Genomic DNA, 25922 nt, shown 5'->3' on the forward strand with positions numbered 1-25922 from the left:
GTCATAAAATTTAGCAATTTTTTTTTCTTGCTAAAGGTGATACTTTAGGTCTGACATTTCAGAGATTTTATCTCTGTGTATTTGGAGTTAAACATTTGTCTTATCCCAGGCAGCCATGTCATTTCCCCACTAATTTCTAGTGATGAAAATAGATTTATTTTTTTTATTTTTTATTTTTTTGAAAATAGATTTTAAAAATGTAATTGAATTAACTACAATTTTAAGTTGCACTTCAGGAAACTTGTATGAGAATTCTATTTTTCATTCTCTTAATATTAATACATGAGGTGTAGAAACTGAATTTCTTCAGGCTTTTTTCACACTGTTCATCATTTAAATGTTGAGGAAACTGCATTTAAAGAGTCTCAATAAGTACTTTGTTGAACATGGGCTTTTAAGGAACTCTAAAAGACCTCTCATTGAAAAATATGGGGAGCTATTTTAAATAAAAATTTGATTATATTAGTTCATTAATTGCCATCCTAATCTCAAATTCTTATATTTTAGAGGTAGCTGTGTTAACACAAGTTTTAAAATATTTTCTGAATATTTAAATAGGATCTAACTTTGTTATGTAGAATGCAGTAGAGTTGACATAAGTTCTTGTCCTTGTTCTTTCTAAATAGCTGCTGTATGTAAAGTAAATGGGTTATTAATCTTATAGTATCAAATGTATAACTTATTGTAAAAGTATATTGTTAGACCAATGTATAAGGGGTTTTCTTTCTGGTAATTACATAGATTTTTTTAAAAAGACTTTATTCTCTGATAATACATTAATATAATAGTTTTTCATACTATATATATATTGAAGTTAAATTTGTTGCTTTGGGAAACAGATATCACTGAAATAGAATAACCAGTGATATACCAAAGTTCTGTTTTCTAAGTAATATTTTTAGGCCTAAATCTTAATTCCAGAATTTTATGTAGAATTTTATTTTATTGTGGAGAATGACCCAAGCTCATAGCATCTGATGTCTCCTTATAGGGCATTTGACACTCTTGCAAAAGCACTGAATCCTGGAGAGAGCACAGCCTGTCAGAGCTCAGTAGAGGGCATGGAAGGAAGCATACACCTAATTGCTGGAGACTCAAGCATCAATTACATCGAAAAAGAGGGGCCACTTCTCAGCGATTCACATGTAGCTTTCAGGGTACTTCCATATATTTTAATATTTTTTTATATTGGGTTACTCATTTTGATTTCAGTCTTCCCTTCAGACATCAAAGTACATTTGTTGTGCTTTTAAAGTCAGAAATATTCCTGATAAAATTCAAAATAGCAGCTGAAACATATACCTGGCTATATAAAGTGATGGCTCAATAAAGCATCCTGCTTATCAATCATGGTTATAATATCAATTAATGGTTTTAAATCTATGAAAGCTACCCTTTAGAACATTTACACTTTTGGGTGTTGTTAACTGAGTATTGACATTCATGATGTGTTGGCTGTATCAGTTTTGTTCAGTGCCTAGCTTCTACTACTTTAGTGTATACCAGTACGTGAGACCCAGATACTCTTAGCGTAGTAACTCTAAAGAACTCCATTTATTATGTATTGCCCTAATTAGCTAGCTCTCAGTATTATTTTAAGAATGTAAAAATTACTTAATACATTTTAACTTTTGGCTTTTAACTTTTTACACTTTAATCATTTTGGAGGAGATAATTTGTAGTTTCTTTTTTGCTCCCTTAAATGCATTAATACATGATGGAAAGAATACATGTAGAATATTAGAAAATAACTTTATCATTCAAATACTGTTTGGACTATAGCTACAGATACACTGATCTTTGAGGCTTTATATAGCTACAGATACACTGATTATTAAGACTGATTTTTTTACCTCTCCATTTTAACCATTCTTTATCTTTGCTCTGCTGACTGAGTACTGTCAGCAAATTATAAGTTTCCATGGGTTTCTAATGAAAATATACACAGTTATCAAATAGAGATTTGTGTGACTGGTACAAATAACACAAATCAAACACTGGCTAAAACTGCATACAATAAAATTTATATTTGTAAAATTTGACGTGGTAGATGTAGCCACAGAGAAAACTCAGTGACATAATAAATTGCTGTAACTTGATATAGTCAGTAAAACATAAAAGTGAAACCAGTCTTCATGTAAAATTTTACCACAGATAACCTATATGGAAAAAATTAGAAATGTTTTATTTGTACCGTACATGAAAAATTTTTATGGGGACTCTAAGAAAAGACAATGGGAATAATATCATTCTTAAAAATTATGGTAGGAACTATGGACAAGGGTGGAATAAAGCAAAACTGATTTTTCCCCATTGCTCTTTCTTATTCTAAATAAAAGACTTGCTTTTGTTGTCTTTTATTTTCTACCTTTGGATTTAAATGGGAAGGAGAGGAAAAAGATATGTATTGCAAGGAAAAAGTATAGAGTACTTCTACAGGAAGTAGAAGTAATTTTTTTGTATTATTATTGTTGATATTGGTCCTTGAAATTTTGATTCTTTCAAATATTTGTTAAGGACAGATGAGTTAGGCAGATGAGAACTTTTTTCCTCTCTCTGGAGGTTTTTTGTTTTTTGTGGTTTTTTTTGTTTGTTTGTTTGTTTTTTGTTTTTTCCTTTCTGTTTAGTCTTTGACCTGCTGTACTCTGGGTGTCCTTAGAATCAACACTGTGAAGTTTCTTGGTCTCCTGACAAAGACGGCTTCTTCTCTCCCTCTGATTCTTACTTACTGCCTTTGTGAAATCAAGAGTTGTGTGTTTTCCTCATTTCCCAGCTCAGTACTTTCGTGTAGTTGGCTTTCTCATTGATGTGTTATAAGTTACAAAACCTGACATTTGTAATTAAAAACTCACTTCTCTCTTAGCAGCTGAGCTAATAAATAGCATTTTGTCCCTATTTATATACAGTGTAGTTTACAGCATGCCTTCATGTGTACATTCTTATATTTGAGCTTTAATCACAGTTGGTTGTGAAAGTTTGGATTTTTATTGTCATTTTGTACATGGAAAAAGATTCGGAGGGTTTCTGTGTCTTGTTCAAAGCAACCAAACAGGAGAAGTAATTCTAATAATGCATTTTGGAATTTGGTTCTGGAGATGTAGAACAATAGAAATATTAAGCATTTTTTTAAATTTCAGAGTTTCTGGTGTGATTTCATATACTTTATTCTTGTTTCTTATAATTTGATAACATGGTTAATCAAGGTGGATAGAATTTCCATTTAGAAATAAGTGTATATTGCAAAGGTAGGTAGGTGGTTTCCAAAACTGTTCTTTCATATGTATCATCTCAGTATTCAAATCACAATCCTTTTGGTCACCATGTTGGATGTTTGGGAGTCGTCATCATTTCTCCATGCCTCACTCCCCTCCATTCCCTAATTAAACCCTACTCATTCTCATTCTTTTGTTTGAACTTCTCCCTTCTTCTTCATTTTTGTCATATGTCCAGGCCTTTTAAAATTTCTTACTCAAACTTACAGTACTATCTTTGCTTCCAGTCACTTCATCGTGTCTCCTGTGCCTTGGTAACAGAGTGATGTTTGTTAAAAATCAGTCCATTTAGGTTACTCTGCTACCTAAAAGCCTTCATCAGCTTCCATTGCCCATGTGAGATAAAGTCCATGACCTTTTAGCACCTTCCACATTCTGATTCAGTTGCCCATCATTTCTCAGACATGCCATCCCTTTCTTAGCCCTTTCTGTAGCTCATTCCATTTCCATTTCCATTTTATTCTTCCATTGAGGCTTCAGCACTTAGCATAGTATCTGACAGTAAAATCTCAGGGCATCTGGCTGGCTTAGTTGGTAGAGTATGTGACTCTTGATTTTTGGGTTGTGAGTTTGAGTACCACATTGAAGGTTGAGTTTACTTTAAAAAAAAAGAAAGAAATTTCAGTAAGTCGTTGCTGAATTATAATGTATAATGTATAACAATGACATTTTGGAAGTAGAATTCAGATCTAACTCAAGTCAAATGATTTTTTTAAAGTTCTATCATTTAGCTTACTATCAGAATTATAGAAACTACTAGAAAGGTAATGATAGACAAGTAACTTCTAAAATGGGTAGCCACTTTTAGTTCATGTCAACACTCTTAAAAATCATCTCAATATATTGGGGCACCAGGGTGGCTCAGTGGGTAGTGGGTTGAATATTCAACTCTTGATCTCCACTCAGGTCTTGATCACACACAGTCATGAGTTTGGGCCCTCTATTGGGCTCCATGCTGGCTCTGAAGCCTACTTAAAAAAAAATCACCTCAATGTACTGAATGGGTATAATTTTTAAAATGTGTGTAATTCAATTCATAAACCTGGAAGTCTACAGGCATTTTTGGGAAGCTTTTTAACCCCTTTATTAGAAACTTATCTTCTCTATATAGAGCAAGAAATCTTTGTTTTGCAATCAAAAAGAGTTCTTGAATAAATTCTTTTTTCTTCAGCCAGTACTGGCCAATTCATAATGCTGGGAAGTGTATCTTGCTTTAAGAAAATTATGTAAAACATAAATTATGAGATATTTCTTCTCTTTATAATACAACATGGCAGTCTTTTAAATCATGAATTCCTCTAGTATATATTGCAAATGATTTCAATTTTCTGATTGAAGCACAAAGTTTTCAACATTACCATCACTGTTGTGTCAGTCAAGGTACATCTATCTTTTAGCCCTTATATCTAATTTTTAACACTATTTTACTTTCTTAAAAGTGATTTTAAACTATTTGTTTTGTATAAACAACTCTTGTTTTGCATCTTACTTAGTCTACCCCCAAAATTAGTCATCTCTGGTAATTCCCCTGATTTTTCAGGCTTTGTCTCCCCTCCTCACCTTGGGCAGTTCTGAAAAGGTATAATAGTTCCCAGTTTGTTTTTTTTATATACTTATGTATAGAAGCAGTTGCATCCTGATAATTATATTTAAGATGTTTAGTATCTGCCTGCCTATAGTTATCTTAAGAATTCTCTTTAAAAAAAAAGAATTCTCTTTAAATAATGGCATTTTAATTTACTACCCCAGAAAACATTTCTCAGGCATTTAAAAAATACTCTCTGGGTGCCTGGCTGGCTCAGTTGGTGACTTTTAATCTCAGGGTTGTGAGTTCGAGCCCCACATTGAGTATAGAGGTCACTTAAAAATAAAGTCTTTTAAAAAGTTTTTTTCTTTTAATAAAAAATATTCTTCTCATACGTGGAATTTCAGCTGTTAATTTCTCTGTCGTTTCATTAGTTGGCACCATTTATAAATAGATAAACCATTTTTGGCTAATAATGAACAAAGGCAGTTAATATTTTTTACATTTTTATCTAACATTTCTGGAGAACTTTTATATCATTTTGATGAAAACCTTTTTATCTGTTAGGTATCATAGACACCTTTGAGAATCTGATTAAAGCTATCCATTCCCCAGAAAAATTCATATGGGTACATCCACCTACTCCACCTCTGAGGTAGCCACTGTTAACTCTGTGGTACATCTTCTGTCTTTTTATATATATTTATGTGTACATACACACACACACACACACACACACACACACGCTGTCCCTTTCTCTTTAACATAAATTGGGTCATCTATATATTGTTTCATAGTTTTTCCACATAGATGTCTGTGAGGTATTTTTTTTCTAAGCCATTATATCTCACTAATTTTAATGCCTACAAAGTACTTTATAGCATACATTATTTTCCTTAGTGATAGAAATTTAGGTTAGTGTTTCTTATGGCTGAAATTACATTTCATTTAACAAGATTTTCAAAAATGCTTTTAGAAGTGTTTTGATGTGGGATATTTATTTTCAACAGTTGACACACACTTAACTGCCTAAAGTCAGCAGTACAAACTGACAGCCTGTGAGTATAATAGCCATGGACATATTTTGTTTTACCTGTAGATTTCACACAGAACCTGCTCTTTGAAAAATAGAGTAGGCAGTCCTGAGCCCAAATTACCATGTTTTCAATATATGGAATTCAAGTCATAGCTATGCTTTTTTTTTTTTTTTTAAATGATAGACATAGGGAGAGAGAGAGGCAGAAACACAGGCAGAGGGATAACCAGGCTCCGTGCCGGGAGCCCAATGTGGGACTCAATCCCCGGACTCCAGGATTGCGCCCTGGGCCAAAGGCAGGCGCCAAACCGCTGCGCCACCCAGGGATCCCCATAGCTATGCTTTTTATCTGGGAATATGTCCTTCCTTAGATGGCACCAGCAGGCCCACTTCACTCGTTGTTCTTCTGACTCTGTACAATTGGAATTTGTTATTCCCCATAGCCTGCATGAAAGGAACATTTAACATACAAGATTGTTCCTTAAACTCAATTTGTTATTTACCATTATTTATAAAGGAAGAGAAGAAAGGGGAAAAAAAAATGCACTTGTTAGACCAAGACAGAAATAACCTTTATAAAAACACAACCAGAGAGTATCATGATTAGTATTTATTAAATGGGATTCTGCTTGTCTGAATATTGGTTTGTTAGCAATTATGACCTACTCTTTCTAAATCCTATTTTTAGCTGTAAAATCCAGTCACTTGGATTATTTCAAGACTTGCCTTTTGGTGAATATATCAAACTCATATTTGATATGTTTACATTTAACTTTTTCAAAGAAATTCTAATTTAGAACTGTCATAAGATTATTTACCTCAGTCCCTGTTCATACTAGCTCACCATGCCTTCTCCTATGCCTGAGTACCTGAATGTGCACTACATTGGGGAGTCTGCCTCCAGGCTGCTGTTCTTATCAATGCACTGGGCACTTTCGATTCCTTCCTTCCAAGCTCTAGGGTAAGTGTTTTGAAGTCCTTGAGTATAAATGTGATTTTTTATAGCACAAATGTACACTAAGCAAGCACTTTTATTTTGGATGGATTTGCATTAAAGGAAAAAATGGTATGACATTATTAAGTTTTGTTATTTATTTGACAAATTATGGCAGTATTTTCTTATCTTTATGTAGGAAGAGTATCCATGTTACATAATTTGAGTTAATAATTCAAATGGAATATATGCAGTGGAGCTGATAAGTCCTGGCCAGCATTTGTAGTAGGCTATCTTTGATCTGAGGATAGGGAGGCTGTAGGTATGTCCTGGGGTTAATAAAAGGAGCTGAAACTGGCATACAGTGAATGTTTCAAAACAGAAACAATGGTTTTCCAGTCTATGGTAACAAAAAGTGGAGAAGGGGGAAAAATTATCAACCCCATAGTACCACTGTGATAATTTGGAAATATCTACCACTAAGGGGTACATGAGTAATCTGTATTACATCTGTATTACCAGAAGGTTGCCAAATTTATTTAGATTGTGCTAAAGTAACTGGTATGAAGAGGCAAAGAGATGATGGAAAAAGTTAAGCCCATAGTTAGAAAAGTATTTTTCTAGTCAGAGGGCCCTATTCACCAATATGATTTCATAAATAAGCATAAATTTTAATATGCTTTCATATGCTGTACATCTGTTCTCCCGTTTGCCAGATAAGAGTGATAACTGCCCATCTTTTATTCTCACAGAATATTTTATAATAGGAATAAGAAATAAATCTCAATCATGACCTTAAAAAGCCTACATAGGGGCACCTGGGTGGCTCAGTCTGTTAAGCATCTGACTTGATCTCAGCACAGGTCTTGATCCTCAGGGTCATGAGTTCGAGCCCCACGTTGGGCTCTTGCTGGGTTTTAGCCTACTTTTAAAAAAAGTCACACATAGAACCCCACTGTCATTGGTTTATAATTTGGTGTTGGGTGTACTATGCATTAAATCACATACTTAACTAATATAATTGCATAGATTGAAAGCCTGATTTAGAATGGTTAACCTTTAGAACTATTGTTAGCCTTTTCTCTCAAAATAACATTTAGTTTTCAGAATTTCTCCAGGCTGCTTTTTTTAACAAAAAAATTAAAATATGTAAATTTATATATTCACAATTTATTCTAAAAGATTAGGTTTAATTAGTTCCCTATACTTGTAACTGGAGTACTTTTGTGTTGAAATGTAGCCAGGTGCCGTTTTTTTATAACAGGCTATCAGTTATTATTTAAAAAACCAAAAGGGAGTGCTTTGAACTCTTTAAATTATTATATAACACTATTGATCTTAAGTACTTCTATTAAATTAAGTGTAATTATTATATGGAAACATTCTCCAAATGTTAAAGAAACCAAAAATAAAGCCTGAGGTTTATAGTTATAATACAGTTTTACAGTGGCAGCCACATTTCCCTCTGATCTGTACTGAAAATTGGTTTTAATGTAACAGCTACAGGAGTCTTTGCAATTAGAATTAACCATTGGTGTAGCATGTGAGGCTATTAATCGATACATAAACTCTTATGGTCCCCATCTAGATCATTTGTAGTTTGAATTAATCAGATGGAAGAGGACTAAGTATTGATGATGGGAAATTCTGTTGTGTGGTAATAACAGCTATTCTGAATCTCCTAGAAACTGACACTGGTTGCATATTTGTCCCTAGACACAAAACTTGAGAACAAAGCCCTAATGTTACAGAGAGAAACAGATAAGCAACATTAACCATTTTCTAAAAGTCAAGTTTGGTTTGATTACTTACTTGAATGGAGGGGAACAGTACCTTTAAGAACCTTTCAAACAATGGATGGTTAATACTGTTTGTATTGTACAGTCCTTTGTGTTCTACAAGGATATTACTTTTTCTTTTTAAGTATATTACTTTTTAAGATTTGTCATTTCAATACTTACAGGAATTCAGTTGTTTTTCACTTCTACCTGCATAATTTATGTGACTGCACAGTAGTAGGTTCAGTTATGGGTATTTGGCATGATTTGTCAGCAGTCCTCTCTACCTAGATTCTTGTAATATAACCAAAAGTTCTAAAGCAGCACTATTTGCTACAGAAAACTTTATTTCTTGAGTAATTTAAGAAACTTTCCATAAATACTAAACCTGAAGGATATATCTTTTAAAATCCCACTGAGACAAAATAATGTTTACTATAGACATGGGTTGAAAACAAGCTCTAATGCCTTATCACTACTTTTTTTTTTTTTTTTTTTTTTTATCACTGACTACTTTTCCAATGCCTTCTTTTCAAACAGATGCTGCTAGGTAAAGTATAATGCCTTGGGTTTATTTGCGTAGAAGACAAATGGTTAGGGTATCCCCAGGTATAAGTGACTTCCAAAGTCACATTACTTTATCAAGATAAATAGTATAAACAATTATCTGATCCCTAATTATGAGTATTATGTACATATTTTAAAGAACTTAACAATATAGAAGAATAGAGAAGAATATCTATAGCTATTTGTAAAAGAAGTTGACATATTTACTGTTATGCAACCTAATGCCTTTATTAAATAACACTGGCATTCCTTTCAGCATACCTAACTGGTACTTGAATTACCCCTATTTATTAGCAACTTTTGCTTTTCAAAGGAAAGATGTTTTGAAATTAGATAGTATAATGTGATTACAATAGTTATTTTGTTTTGTTTTTGTTATAAAGATTTTATTTATTTATTCATGAAAGACACAGGGAGAGGCAGAGACATAGGCAAAGGGTGAAGCAGACTCCTCACAGGGAGCCCAATATGGGTGGGACTCGATCCCAGGACCCCAGGATCACGCCCGGAGCAAAAGGCAGCCGCTCAACCACTAAGCCACCCAGGCGTCCAAGTTATTTGTTTTTAACAGAAAAAAGTTGATAGCAAACATGCTCTTACTGTCACAGAATATTAGCTGTAAATAGGGATTCTCTACTAAGAAATTGGACTTTAGCATTTTATTTGCTAACATTTTAATGATTTATACAAAAGCATAGATTTTGAAAAGCTGGATTCAAATTCCGGATTTATTCATCTGTGAGCATTTATTCAACAGAAGCTCTGTTTCTACGTTTATGAATTAAGAGCAGAAATGCTTTCTTGCTGGTGAGGCTACATAGCTGAGATGATGAGTGTATATCCCCTTATCTAGTGCTGCTACAAACTAGATTATTAGTGCTTGTTTTCCTTCACTCTCTTAGGAATCTTCTTTTTAAAAAGGACTTGTTTTCCTTTTCTTCAAATTTTCAGACATTTGAACAGCATAGCTAGCTGTACTACAAGGATATTTGAAGTTTTGTTTTGGATGAAGATGTAAATATAGTTATCTTTCTCTAATTAATCTCCATATTTCTTTCAGTGTTCCTTTGGAAACAAAATAGTATGATGGCTTATTCCTCATTTGCCACTTTCCATCATTTTTCTTTTGGGGTACTCAACAATTTTGGTGTTCCTCATCCTCTGCACGGTTACTCCTTAACCTTTTCTCTGAGCTTTCTACAACAAAGTCAGAGTACTTTCTTTACTACGAGGAGTAGAAGCACAGACCAGAAAGAGCTTTGTTGTTGTTGTTGTTGTTGTTTTAATCAGTTGGCTCTGTTCCTTTTCTTGTCCTGTGTCCACTAATTACCTTGGTTAGCTGTTTCCTCCTTAAAACTTAAGAATCTCTCACTTACTCTCTCTCTCAAATAAATAAATAAATAAATAAATAAATAAATAAATAAAAACTTTAAAAAATAAATGTCGTAGTATAAAATATAAAGTAAAACTTCATCCTCCAGAGGTAACTAACCCCACTAATTAACAATTTGGTGTCCTCCTACCAGGCCTTTTCAGTTCCCTATTTTAGCAATCCAGTATACAGTTGCATATCCTATTCTTTGTCTTTCTTTTTACAGTTGGATTTCTTCTTATGTCAGCACATGTAAATTTATTCTTCTTAACGGTTACCTAGTATTCTCTTTTACAGGATCTACTATCAATTTACTCATCCTTCATTAGTAGACATTTGGGTTCTTGTTAATTATCTTTGTTACTCTATCCAGTGATACAGTGCTTACTGTAAATATAATATATATTTGTAAATATAATTTACCTACTTTGTGTATCTCTATAAAATAGGTTCTTATAAGTGGAATTGCTGAGTCTAACAAAGTGTATGTTCTAGTTTTTTGATAGATAGGGACTATTGTCTTCCAAAAAGATGTTGAGTCAGTTAACATCAGCAATGCTTATATGAGAATGAATGCATATTTCCTCAATTCTGATTTTAGGGGATCCCTGGGTGGCTCAGCAGTTTGGCGCCTGCCTTTGGCCCAGGGTGTGATCCTGGAGTCGTGGGTCCCACGCCGGGCTCCCGGCATGGAGCCTGCTTCTCCCTCCTCCTGTGTCTCTGCCTCCCTCTCTCTCTCTCTCTCTCTCTCTCTCTGTCTATCATAAATAAATAAATCTTTTTTAAAAAAAATTCTGATTTTAGCTGTCTTTTCTGATACATGAAAATAGTATCTTGTTCTCTTTGATTTTAAGATTTAAATTTTACATCATTTTTTTATTTGGAGATTTGAAAATACTGATTTTTTTTTCATTTAAAACTTCACTTTCAAATAGATTTTGATTGCCATAAGAAATTAGCAATACCCTAGATCTTTTTAAGTTTTTCCCATCTTTCTCTACTCAGATGTCAGCCCCTCAGACAGGCTTTCTCTAGCCCCCTTACCTGAACACTACCCCCCCATTTTTAATACATCGCCCTACTTTATAGTAATGTAGAATTTTAGTACCTGAAAGTAACTTAATGTATATATAACCATTTGCATGTGTGTATAATATTTATATAAAATATTTCAAATGGTATTTTTTATGTTTACCTTCTGTGTCATGGAGGCAGACTTAATCCTTCCTGTTTATTGCTATTTCTCCAGTGCTTTGAATAATGCCTGGCATATACTTTATGTCATCCTCTATTCACATAATTCTTATATTTACATCTCATAATAACTGAGCAGGTATAGGACATACAGTTTCTCTTCATTTTATACAGCTGAGCAGCTGAGACCTGGGAAGCCTATTAGCCAGATTTCAAATGGATAATCAGTGGATGATCTAGGCTTTAAAACCCTGGTTGACTTCTATTCTAGTATTTTTTCTACTCTCTCGTGCTCCTGAGATTTCTTATTCAGAAGTTCAGGAGAGGGACCTTTCTTATTTTCATTACTCCTAGCAAAATCCTCAGTATGTCATGTATAGGGATACCAATATCGCATCTGAAACATAACTTAGAGAATAAACCATTTCTCCCAGGAAATCATTTGCTTACCTATCATCAATTCATTCTAATTACCTTTTCTTTAAAAAACATTAGCCTTCATTTAAAGCAGAAAAAAACTTGGGAAAGTTTTTAATGTATGCTTTTGCTTTTAATATTGTTTAAAATCTTTATTCCATCTGTTTCCATGAAATGTAGAATTAAAGCCCCAATTTTTAGTTCCAAATTCTACCTGCAACTGTTTTTGTTTTGCTTTTGAAGGTTTATTTATTTATTTTAGGGAGTACACGCAAGTGGGAGAGGCAGAGGAGAGGGAGAGAATCTCAAGCAGACTCCACGCTGAGCACAGAGCCCAACAAAGGGCTCAGTCTTATAACCCTGAGATCACAACCTGAGCTTACACCAAGAGTCAGACACTAAACTGTGCCAATCAGGTGCCCCTGAAAACTACCTGCAACTGTTCTTATAAACTGGCTTATTAAATAATAAGCTAGCTAACAATTAAATTTCTAAGTCTTCTTCATCGATTGCTATCAGTTATACAAAAGACAATCGATCAGGTCCATGTCCATTGATCTTTCTAGGATAATTTTAGTTCAGTAATATTTTTAAATAAAAGAGTCAGTTGTAAAATTTATAAAATACGTGTTAATATCTGATACGTGTTTGTTGTGTTTTGTTCTAATAGGCAAGAAAATAGCATATCATTGGTGAAAGCTTATTGGAATGAACTTTTTACTCTTGGTCTTGCCCAGTGCTGGCAAGTGATGAATGTGGCAACTATATTAGCAACATTTGTCAATTGTCTTCACAGTAGCCTTCAACAGGGTAAGGAACATTTTATATTTTCTTTTTCCAGGCTATCAGAGGAGGGGGGGGCATCAGTTCTACAAAGTATATTATCATTAAAATCAGATAGCTAATTAATGTTTTAGATACCAACAGCCTTTTTAATAGAGGTAACTTTTACATTTTGATGAATTCATCCATTAGTCACCTAAAAATATTTTCAAAAGAGCATAACAAAACTGAAAAAATTATATTTTTAAGTCTGACAGGCTGCTTCTGACTAAGCCCTGTGATTTTTTTTTTGCATACTTGGACATAGGTACCAAAGAATCCAGGGTTAGCTTACATAGAGGTGATCAGATATTTTTAAATACATACTTCCCACCAATTTTCAAAATTTTTTTTACTATAGTCCTTTGAATCCCAACATAGGCTGATTTTTTTTTTTTAAATCAGTTCATTGGGAAGTATTCTTTCATGTAAATAGTACTGAAGAGTCACAGAATAGTCTACTCTTTTTTCTTGATGCCATGGTAATTACAGCTTTATTTGAAGAAACAGGGAATCATTGATTTATAAATGTTTAACTTTAAATTGGCTTGTGACTAACCATGAGCATGCCCCATCCTCAAATGGGAAGAACTGCTTTTTGAATTTAGGAATAATTTACAAATTGGGAATTATGTTTTATTTCCTTAGCATTTCTCATTGTTTTACATTATTTTTAAATCATCTGCTTCCACTTCCTGTTTGAGGGCAGAGAAGTCATTAAGATGATTGATTAACCACATCATTAACAGTAGATCTGCTAAAAAGTAACACTATTCCATCTTATTTATGGGCTCCTAGTCGTGATTCATTTATCATGAATTTGTAAAGGATTATAAATAGCCTACTTCACTAAAGCTATAGTTGGCTAATCAGATGTATTTTAAACATAAACACAATAAAATTTTTATGAAACTTTATCAACTTTTCTTTGGCCTTGGCAGTGTTTTTTACTAAGTATTTGTTTTTATTTTAGTAGTATTAGTAACTTTAAAACATCAAGGTGCTTTTGCTCATTTTTTCAACCAATTATAAATTTAAATAAAATCTTGTAACCGAAATTTGGGTCTTTTGTAGGCCAGTTTTTCAGGAGGTTATCTTTACAGCTTATCTTCTCAAAGGTGTATCTTGAAACACTAAATTTGTTGGGATTTTGTTTTGTTTTGCTAACAGCTTGGTTTTTTTTTTGTTTGTTTGTTTTTGTTTGTTTTTGCTTGAATGAGCAACGGCTGAAGACCACTAATTAGTTTCATCTTTACTTGCAGAGATATTTAATTTTAAACACTGACAGATTGGTTATATTCAAAGCTAGAAATTAATGAGAAGGAATAACTTGGTTAAAAAATTTTAGCCAAAAAAAAAAAATTTTAGCCAAAAACTAGAAGTTGTCATTTATTTGTTTTTAAAGATAAAATGTCAACAGAAAGAAGAAAATTATTGATGGAGCACATCTTTAAGCTACAGGAGTTCTGTAACAGCATGGTTAAACTCTGCATTGATGGATATGAATATGCCTACCTGAAGGCAATAGTACTCTTCAGTCCAGGTACATAAGTATTTACTTCTTTTTTAAAATACAGTATTTGTGGGGCACCGGGGTGGCTCAGGTTGCTAAGTGTCTACCCTCAGCTCAGGTCATGATCTCAAGTCCTGGGATCAAGCCCCACATTGGGCTCCTTGCTTAGTGGGGAATCTGCTTTTCCCTCTGCCCTTTCCCTTCCTTGTGCCCTCTAATGCTCGCTTGCTCTCTTAAATAAATAAATACAGTCTTGTAACACATAGTATTTGAGGGTGTGGAGAAATCAAAATATCATAAATTGCTGGTGGGGATGTGAAATGATGCAGTTAAAGTGGAAACAGCCCAAGTGTCCATCAACAAATGAATAAACCAGATATAATATCCACATTCAAGGGAGAATCAGTCAGCCATTAAAAGGAATGAAATTCTGATACATGCTACACCATAGTTGAAAACAGTGCAGTAAGTGGAAGAAGTGAGTCACAAAAAAAACACATTTTATATGATTCCATTTATATGAAATGTCTAGAATGGGTAAATCTGTAGAGACAGAAAATAGATTCATAGCTACCAGGGATTAAGGGGTGGGGGTGCATAGAAAGTGACTCCTAATGGACAGAGAGTTTCTCTTGGGGTGACAAACATCTTATAAAATTCAGTCATAATGACAGTTGCTGCACAACTCTGGATATACTAAAAACTATTGAATTACACACTTTAAATCAGTGGATTTTATGGATGGTAGGCATTTAAGTATGAAAAGGAAAGAAATCATTGAAATGACATAATTATGTCCACAACAACATTTGAGTTCTTAGGCATATTTTGGTAGGCATCATTAGAAGGCAAAGGTGAGTATTGGTTTGTTAATGGGTTAAACTTAGAACCTCTTATTAGAGTTACCAACAGATAGAAAAATGTCTCTTATTTTCCTGCCAGTTTCTAGCATTCACATAGTAAAATGACAGTTCAATGATCAATTTATGAATAAGAAAAATTTATTCTTTCAGATCCTATATTTTTTATTTTGGTATGTGTTTCTATTCTGTACATGATAATAAAATTACCTAAGGAAACTTGCATCTTAAACTCAGTGACACCAGTATGACAAAGTTTTTTTTTTCCTGTTTCTTACAGTATTTCATGTAAATTAATAACATGTACTTCCATTTTATTTTTTTTAATTATTTATTTATTTATTTATGATAGTCACACACACACACACAGAGAGAGAGGCAGAGACACAGGCAGAGGGAGAAGCAGGCTCCATGCACCGGGAGCCCGATGTGGGATTCGATCCCGGGTCTCCAGGACCGCGCCCTGGGCCAAAGGCAGGCGCCAAACCGCTGCGCCACCCAGGGATCCCATGTACTTCCATTTTAATCACAGCCAATTTGCCATCTTCATTTTCTTTAAAATTGAAAGAACATAAATTTGATTTAATGCAATTTTATTTTATTAGATATTACCAATATTTTCTATTTAATTTTTATTCTTGTTAGAGCAGTTTCCCATGTTTTTCAATTTTGCCTAAGTTCTCTTACTATTCCCATTTTTGTGAAATTTTATGACTATTGAAATGTTTATAGTTTCCTCTTTCTGCATTATAGTTTTTCTGATAGAGATACTGTCCATTGTTTGATAATTTCAGACATATCTTTTTACCTAGCAATGATCCTAACAATGATGAGGGGGTTCTTATGAAAAAAAAATAGCATAGAATATAATCTGCAAATATTTCATAGGATTAAAGTGCTTCTTTAACGAAGCTCATTTTATTTTATTTTTTTTTAATTATTTTTTTAAATTTTTATTTATTTATGATAGTCACAGAGAGAGAGAGGCAGAGACACAGGCCCAGGGAGAAGCAGGCTCCATGCACCGGGAGCCCGATGTGGGATTCGATCCCAGGTCTCCAGGATCATGCCCTGGGCCAAAGACAGGCACCAAACCGCTGCGCCACCCAGAGATCCTATGAAGTTCATTTTATTTTTTTGTTCCTGTTGAAGCAAAATGATCAAACTCCCTTCCATGGCTTTTGGAATAGAGAAAACTATTTTAGTAGAAACCAGTGATATCATTTATTTATGTTTTAGAATATGTATATGAAACAAAATAGTTTTAAGGGTTTAAGGTGCCCCTGCACCTGGGTGGCTCAGTCAAACTTCTGCCTTCTGCTCAGGTCACGATCCCAAGTTCCAGGGATAGAGCCCCATATCTGAGCTCCCTGCTCAGTGGGGAGTCTGCTTCACCCTCTCCCTATGCCCCTCTCCTTGATTATTCTCTGTCTCTCTCTCTCAAATAAATAAAATCTTTAAAAATAAATAACTTTTTTAAAAAGGGTTTAAAGGGCAGCGCGGGTGGCTCAGCGATTTAGTGCCACCTTCACCCCAGGGCCTGATCACGGGTCTCCAGGATCAGGTTTCCTGGGGACCCAGGATTGAGTCCCGCGTCAGGCTCCCTGCATGGAGCCTGCTTCTCCCTCTGCCTGTGTCTCTGCCTCTGCCTCTTTCTCTCTCTGTCTCTCGTTCTCTCTCTGTCTCTGTCTCTCATGAATAAATAAATAATTTAAAAAAAAGGGTTTAAAATACAGTGTTTGCATTTAGTAGGTGAATTACTAAATATGTTTGTGGAGTGAGAGAACCATGCATAGGATAGTGCTGCTTTTATTTTTTTTTTTAACCGTACTTCCCACCCCCTCTGTCTCACCTCTCCTAATTAAATGAGATTCAGAACTAGGGTAACATACATACATTCTTTAATGTTTCAGATCATCCAGGTCTAGAGAACATGGAACAAATTGAGAAATTTCAAGAAAAGGCATATGTGGAATTCCAAGATTATATAACCAAAACATACCCTGATGACACCTACAGGTATCTAAAAGTTAAATACTATCTAATTAAATCCATCTTAAAACTTTTTGTGAATCTATTACTTCATTATTTTCCATTCTAAGAGTAAATCAGTGTTTTTAGTCAGCAGATCTTTGAAATAGTTAATGCTACTAAAAGCAGAAGTGCATTATTGTAGGTGATTTACAGGTAGTATTTCTTGGCATTTCTTACAATTTATAGGAGACTTGAGCAGAGAAAGGCTAGCTTGCTCAAGGTTGCACACCCATAGCAGGCCTGCCTGGGAACTCAGGTTGCCTGACTCTAGTGCCCAAACTCTGTTTTCTTCAGATGAAGTAAAGGATGTTAGTGAAAGGGAAAAAAACAGGAATGAATGACTAAAAGAATAAAAACACCATTTGACTATTTTATAAATAATTTAGGAATTTGGTTTATGGTATTTCTACCAAGGTATTTCTTGAATACCAAGGTATTCCCTTGAAAAGAAATTTTTTTATAAGATCAAACTTAATTTTTGAAGAGGGATTGTATTGGAGAGTAGTTAAGCACATGGCTGTCACAGCCAGAAGACCAGGGCTTGACTCCTGACCCACTCACTCACTATATGTATGACCTTAGACAAGTTATTCACCTTCTGTGTTTCAGTTTATCTGTAAAATGTAGATAATAGTACCCACAATTTGTGTAATGATTAAATCAGTTAATGTATGTAAATAGCTTGGGACAGTGCCTATTGTATAGTGTATTATATTGCATATCATGTAACATATATGTATGATATAATAAGGGCTATATAAATGTGTTTACTATTATTAATTTAACATGCTTCAGGGATCCCTGGGTGGCGCAGCGGTTTGGGCCTGCCTTTGGCCCAGGGCGTGATCCTGGAGACCCAGGATCGAATCCCACATCGGGCTCCCGGTGAATGGAGCCTGCTTCTCCCTCTGCCTATGTCTCTGCGCCTCTCTCTCTCTCTCTCTCTCTCTCTGTAACTATCATAAATAAATAAAAAAAATAAAAAAAAACATGCTTCATATTAATAAAAGAATGTTTTACATAAAATAATTTTTTACAGATACTGCATAGTAGGTTTATAAGCCAGTTCCATCATGAAAACCATCCTTAGTTTACCTAACCAGTTTTCCTACCAGTCTTATTGCTGCAACTCAGGTGGTAGAACAGACAAGAATTGGGTAGTTTGAGGAGAGTAGTGGCTACAAGAAAGTAACTTAATCCTCTTTTCAGTTGGTCTCAGATGTTAGAGTGCAAGACCTTAGAATACAGGAGGGTTACACATACCCAAGCTTTTTGGAAAGTTAGATTTTTTATTGTTGGTTTTGTTATGATTGTTCTCAGTTTTTTAAAGTTTGAAAGTTGTTTTATATCTCAATGTACAAATGTAGTATTTAAATTTTTCCTCCTTGACATACAGCTGGTTTGCTGACCTCAGTTCCATTAGGATCCACATACTTCGACTGATCTCTGGAATTCTCTCAGTTTCTTATATTCTGATTTGTTTAAAAGTAATAAATTATCTTTGGATAGCAGTTTTCAACTTATACCTTATGTAATGTATGGTTTTGCCTTTAAAATCCTCAGTAGCATAGAAACTGGTAGGAATCATTTCATTGATCTTTACCACCACAACACAGAGAAACCAGGAGTAAGTGGCTAACACTCATTCACATAAGTAGAGAGGTCGTTGAATCAAGATTTGAACCAGTGGTCTTGATTTTGTATTCTGTGCTCTTCCCAGTAATAACTACTGCCTATTTTATACCATTTCCATTGTTTTTTGATAACCATTGGGCCCCATGTGTCTTGATAACACAAAACATTGCTGTTCTTACAACCTCAACTGAGTCTCTAAGCCATTCTTAAATATATAATTTGATCTCTGCTTTAATAACTTAGTTCCATGGTGGGGCACTTGGGTGGCTCAGCCAATTGTGTCCAACTCTTGATTTCAGCTCAGGTCGTGATCTCAGGGTCATGAGATCAGCCCTCTGTCAGGCTCTGCACTCATTGGGGAGTCTGCTTGAGATTTTCTCTCTCTCTCTCAAATAAATAAATATTTTTAAAAATAAATAAGTAACTTAGTTCCATGGCCCATATGGCCAAGCAGAGGCAACAGTGTAGCAGCTAAGAGCAAGGCTTTCCTACAAAGTCTGTCAACTGCATTTATATCCAGATGATTGTCATACCCTCTAAGGCTTGAAAATGCTTAAGTTTTTATTTTAACTCTTGACAGATCTTTGTTAAATTAGACCACAACCAATATACATACAAAAATTATTCATATTTTTCTACTAAGTTTCTTTTTGATTTACACTCTTGTTTTTTCCTTTCCCTTTTTTTACTTTTAGGTTATCCAGATTACTACTCAGATTGCCAGCATTGAGACTGATGAATGCTACCATCACTGAAGAATTGTTTTTCAAAGGTCTCATTGGCAACGTACGAATTGACAGTGTCATCCCACATATTTTAAAAATGGAGCCTGCAGATTATAACTCACAGATAATTGGTCACAGCATTTGAAGGCTGAAATAGCACTACAAACCTTACTGTTGTTCCCCAGAACACAAGAAGATACCAAATTGAACTCATTGTTTCCAGGGTATCAGGAAATTTTGACTTTAAAGAGTAACCAAAAACCCAAGGTGTTTTTATTTTAACTTCTTAAGAATTTTTTTAAGTGACTGGGCAGGTAGTAGGAATTAGAATTTCACTTCCTGTCTTATTTAAGTGAGTAAGAAATACTATGAATTTATTCTTGGTTAAGATGACACCTTAAGCTATCACTTCTTGGCATCTAAACTAAGATCACTCATTACATTTTATCTTATAAACAAATAAATTAGTTTTTTTTTTCCAGAATTGTGTTCTATTCATGTTTTTCATTATGAACTAGTATAAACACTTAATCTTCAGAAATCCCTAAGGAGGATTTCCTTGCATTTTTACTTTTCCATAATATAATCTGTTTGTTTTAATTACTATGTAAAAGATTATTTTATGCTCAATGGTATAGTAACATTAGAACCATAGGAAATAATAATTGAATATATATTTTTTGTCTTTTGTGAATATTATGGCACCATTAGCATATAACACTCATTGCTGGCAATGAGACATAGGCCTACGTGAAATTTCAAGACTTATTTTTTAGTGTTGTATATTATTAGTTACAAGCACTTTTTATTTATGTATGTAGCAGAAAATTGTTTTTGAGAATGAGATAGGGTTCATGTTTTAATATTTTTGGTTTACTGCTGTGTTTTAAAAGTGGTAGAGACTGACCCCTAAAATGTTTCAGTATTTTAAAATATTAAAATTGTTGTTCTTCCATTCCACAAAAAGCATCAGACTCCTCTCCCTCTTTTCTGACCTACATTAGAACTTCCTGACTTTTCCATAAGTTTTAGTCCTTTTCTTTTAGGTCATTAGAAATACCCAACTTAATAAATAATGGATTTATCATAGCCAATCTGTGTTTTCAAGGTGAGTTAAACTATTTTAAAGCAAATTGATAATTTTAAAAATTTAAGTTTTTTAATATGTAAAGGAATATGCACTGATGTTTCACCATAAAGGGGGGAAAGCTGTTTTTTAACAATAGTATGAACATCAGCTTGAAGCCTGTTGCCACGACAAAACCATTTTAGACTCCTTAGATGCCTTCCACAGTAATGTTTTCCTTAGCAAACCTGATGCTGTTAAATCTGCTGACTGTCATGATAAATTATTTTGGTATGTCTATTTGTTGATTTAAAAAAAATGGAGATTTTATTGCACTCAGAGTACATTTTTTAATAAAGATTTTTGCAATAGAAAGCTGAATTTGGGGGAGGGTGTGGATTTTACTAATTGCTACTTTATAGTAAATCAGAATTTTAAAAGTATCAACTTACAGTCTTTACCAACTTATTAAGGGAAACTTTTTTCCCTATTTAAAATGTGATTTTTTTGTCAACAGGTTTATTTATAATTATCAAATGGGAAAAACTACATTCAGTACAAAATAATTCAAATGAAAAAAATCAGGAGGTTTATATCTTTATAAACCCAATGAAGTAAGCCAAGGATTCAGGAAAATAATTCTTTAAAATAATGTACCAGTGGTTAATTAAGATACATGTTCCTTTCAGGTATTTTTCCTGATTAAATTTGTAGTTATATTTGGAAGTGTTTTAAAACTATATTAAAATGTGACCTTCATTAAAAATGTCCATTTATATGATTTCAGAGTCCTATTTGTTCAGTGTTTGGTCATCCATTTGTTTTGTTAAGAAGTCTCTAACAGGATTTATTAATACTTCTAGGGGGGCACCTGGGTGGCTCAGTGGTTGAGTGTCTGCCTTTGGCTCCGGATGTGATCCCAGGGTTCTGGGATCGAGTCCTGCATGGGGCTCTCCACAGGGAGTCTGCTCCTCCCTCTGCCTATGTCTCTGCCTCTCCCCTCTGTGTCTCTCATGAATAAATAAATAAAATCTAATAAAATAATAAAATCTTCTAGGAAGGGAAATGCATGGAAAACATTTCCATATCAAATATTTCAGGATTATTTACAATTCCCTTTGAAGACTTTCCACTAAAACTGCAGACTATTATTTAATTCAATAAATTCTTGGAAAGCAAAATGCAAGTAGAGAAAGACTGACTTATTAGCAGAGCCAGAACCAAGGAAGCTCTAATCTGAGTGCCTGCAAAAGGCAGTTCAATGAGATAGGCTGGTATCCAGAAAAGATGCTCTTTACCTAGAGAGATTGGTGCTCATATTCAGAAATGATACTTGGGACATTAAAAAGATTGGTTGCAAGTCTGTGTTCAAAATCATTGAATTATCTTTTTTCTGCCCTTACTTAAATACTTAAATCAGATGACCACTTTTTTTCCTTCCAGCTTTTTGAGCAGGAGGCCAGAGGTTAATTCTCTTGAGCCACTCAAGTGGAAGATCAGATTTAACAGGGTACCAGGAATAACAGAAAGCCTGGGTTAAATATATATAGGCTTAAAAATATGGATTAAGTGAAAATACGTATTCTGAATGTGGGCTCCCTAATCATGTTCCCACAATGCTGGCCATGGGTATAACCTCTATCAGAGTTGTTTTCTTCAGAGAAATTAATTGGCCTTAGAGAAAAGATTGCAGATACTCAACTTTTGGTTGTATCTTGGTGAAAAGCCTGCTTGCCACTTCATCATTCTTCAGTGAAGCCCACTAATTTTGAGTCACATGTATACATGGAGTAGACACTTTATTCCCTACCATTAAATATGAACTTAGAGCCAGAATCAACAGATAATTGCAGAAAATCTCCAGTACATTAAGAGGTCAGACACTGTTAGGGCTGAGGGGAGGCAAAGAAATACAATCCAGGGATCAGAAAAATATCCACCCCAAAGGTAATTAATATTTTGAAAGAAAGTAGATGTTGTATCCAGTAAATGAGAAAAGATGCTTTGGGGATGTCTGTTTTTTTTTGTTGTTGTTGTTTTCAAAGCTTTATTTAAATTCTAGTACAATATTGGTTTCAGGAGTAGAATTCAGTGGTTCATCACTTATGTACAAAACAGTGCTCATCATGAAAAGTCCCCATCTCCCATCTAGCACATCCCCCACCCACCTCCCTCCATCACCTCTGTTTCTTCTCTACCATTAAGAGCCTTTTTTTTTCCCCATTAAGAGTCTTTTATGGTATGTTTCCCTCTCTTTTCCCCCTCCCATATGTTCATCTGTTTAGTTTCTTAAGTTCTACATATGAAAGAAATCACATGGTATTTATCTTTCTCTGACTTTTTTCACTTTAGCATAACACCATGTAGTTCCATCCACATCATTACAAAACTTTTTGAGAAAACTCCATACTGTTTTCCAGAGTGGCTGCACCCATTCACATTCCCACCAACCAGTACAAAAGGGTTCCCCTTTCTCCACATCCTTGCCAACATCTGTTGTTCCCAGTGTTGTTAGCTTTGGACATTCTGACAAGTGTGAGGTGGTGTCTCATCATGGTTTTGATTTGTATTTCCCTGATGATGAGTGATGTTGAGCATCTTTTCATGGGTCTATTAGCTGCCTGGATGTTTTCTTTGGAAAAGTGTCTATGCATGTCTTCTGCCCATTTCTTAACTGGATTATTTGGTTTTTTGGGGGTGTTGTTTGATATGTTCTTCATAACTTCGGATACTAGCCCATTATCAGATTCGCAAATATCTTCTCCCATTCTGTTGGTTGCCTTTTAGTTTTGTTGATTCAAGTCATGTGTGAAAAAGCGGACCCCAAAGTATTCAAAAGTATGATTTAACCTGTTTATTGAAAACATAAATACATCATTGAGAGGTACTTAGGTAGGTGGTGAAATTAAGTTAAAAAGCAAGGGACAGGTCCCTGGCTGGCTCCATCAGAATAGCATGTGATTAGATATCGGGGTCGTGAGTTCAAGCCTCATGTCAAGTGTAGAGATTACTTAAGTAGATTAAACTTTAAAAAAATAAAAACAAGGGAATTATTAGTAAGTAATTTAGAATTCTAGTTACCTCTGGAAGAGTAGGAAGGAAGAAGATACAAACGGAGGGACATACAAGGGTTTTCAAAGTATTAATGCCTTCTGTTCATTACAAATTCTCTTGCTTTGTAACAAACCACTCAAACTTAGTGGCTTAAAACATTTGTTAGTTCATGATTCTAAACTTGAGTTTGGCATGGACAGCTCTTCTGTACCCAACAGCTCAAAGGGCAGGAATTGGGATTTTTGGAATCATTCACACACATTTATCTGATAGTGACTGCTTGCTTTGCAGAAGTGGCAATCATCTGGAAGAGCATGAAGAACCAAAAATGTTGCTGCCACTCTTGGGAAGGGTGTGTATCTCAGCAGCCTCAGGAGAATCCCAATGTAGAGAAGAGGTTATCTTAACAAGGTTTCCTGATGGGTCTTTGTCTAATGGAGTTGCTTATAAATTGACACATAAGAAGTTGTGAGAAGTTAAAATAATTGTAGCATTTTGGACTAAAAAGATACAGGACAGTACAAAATAGACCTTTGGACCTTCAAACTTATATGGGCTGGAAGACTAAGAAAACTACTCAGCGCGGCAGCCTGGGTGGCTCAGCGGTTTAGCGCCGCCTTCAGTCCAGGGTGTGATCCTGGAGACCCAGGATCGAGTCCCATGTCGGACTCCCTGCATGGAGCCTGTTTCTCCCTCTGCCTGTGTCTCTCTCTCTCATAAATAAATAAAATCTTTAAAAACAAAGGCAAACTTTAAAAAGAAAAAAAAAGAAAACTACTCAGCTACAGACATAGGCCCCTTTTTGTGAAAAATAAAGGGTAATTTCCATGTGGCCATTGGGCAAGTGTTAAGAGAGAGACAGGTGGAAACCAGATAGTCTTCCAACCTAGCCTCAGGGTCCTTGTCCGTTTGGGCTACTATAATAATATACCACATACAGGATGTGAAACCACTATAGAAACATAAGGATGGATAGAAATTAAGATGAACACACTAATGCTTCAGCAAGCCTTGACTTTAAACTGAACAAATTTTTCTCTTCCTCCTTGAAGCCTCCTCCTCCCCTTCACTGTTTTTCTGTAGAACCCTCTGTTCCAGGAATTCAGTATCCATCTTGACATCTTTGCCAACCTCAATGTAGACTCCGATGGCCAGCACAAGCGCTAGTCATGAGACCACACCCTGAAGACATGACCAAACCTGGCTGGCAGCATGTACCAGATTCCTCTCAAAATCACCCAGGGGGCGCCTGGGGAGCTCAGTCGGTTGAGCATCGGCCTTCGGCTCAGGTCATGATCAGGTCCTGGGATGGAGCCCAACCACCAGCTCCCTGCTCAGCAGGGGGCCTGTTTCTCCCTCTCCCTCTGCCCCTTCCCTCTCGTCCCTGCTTGTGCTGCCTTGCTCCCTGTATAAAAAATAAATAAAATCAAAAAATAAAATAAAAAATAAAATCTTTAGAACAAAAATCAAAAAAAGCAACTAGATCCTATATTTTCGTATAAAATCTCTAAGCCTATTACCTTGGGCGAGTCTGCAATTTTGAAGGTATTAGCCTGCTGCAACCTCCTTTGCCCAACAAATATGCCCGTCCTTTTTGGGCAAATGATAAAACTATCATTCCTCTTTGTCTCCAAAGTCTGTCTTTGTATTATGTTTTGGCTCAGGAGGACAGGTTTTTGAAAACAGGTGGCTTATAAACAACAAACTTTTGTTTCTCACAGTTCTGGAGCCTAAAAGCCCGAGATCAGGGTGCCAGTGTGGTCAAGTTCTACTGACTTCCTGACCAAAGGTTGCAGACTGCTGACTTCTGCAGGGTCCTCACATGATGGAAAGAGCTAAGGATTTCTCTAGAGCCTGTTAGAGGCACTAATTGCATTCACGAGGGCACCATCCTCATGACTTAAACACCACCTAAAGCCCTCACCTACTATCACCTTTGAGGGTTAAGATTTACATGAATCTGGGGAGGGAGGACACACAGACTGTAGCACTCAGAAACCAAGCATCATTGGTACATCCGGGTGGCTCAGTCGGTTAAGCGTCCAACTCAATTTTGGCTCAAGTCATGATCTCAGGGTCCTTGTCTGAGCCCCACATTGAGCTCCATGTTCAGTGGGG

At 35.1% G+C, this 25922-nt stretch overlaps 1 protein-coding gene across 4 annotated transcripts in view; it reads left to right on the forward strand.

Moving 5' to 3' along the window:
* The window catches only part of NR2C1 (nuclear receptor subfamily 2 group C member 1), a 45905-nt gene extending 24407 nt beyond the window's left edge, over positions 1 to 21498 (forward strand). For all 4 annotated transcript variants that reach the window (XM_055336437.1, XM_055336440.1, XM_055336438.1 and 1 more), the window contains 6 exons: positions 992 to 1157; positions 6673 to 6794; positions 12766 to 12905; positions 14323 to 14460; positions 17204 to 17309; positions 19655 to 21498. In XM_055336437.1, coding sequence (XP_055192412.1) covers positions 992 to 1157; positions 6673 to 6794; positions 12766 to 12905; positions 14323 to 14460; positions 17204 to 17309; positions 19655 to 19829 — 847 coding nt within the window. In that variant the 3' untranslated portion in view covers positions 19830 to 21498. The remainder of the gene's footprint in view (positions 1 to 991; positions 1158 to 6672; positions 6795 to 12765; positions 12906 to 14322; positions 14461 to 17203; positions 17310 to 19654) is intronic.
* The last annotated feature ends 4424 nt before the right edge of the window (positions 21499 to 25922 follow it).

Source organism: Nyctereutes procyonoides, unplaced genomic scaffold (genome assembly GCF_905146905.1).
Source record: "Nyctereutes procyonoides isolate TBG_1078 unplaced genomic scaffold, NYPRO_anot_genome, whole genome shotgun sequence".
NCBI lineage: Eukaryota > Metazoa > Chordata > Mammalia > Carnivora > Canidae > Nyctereutes > Nyctereutes procyonoides.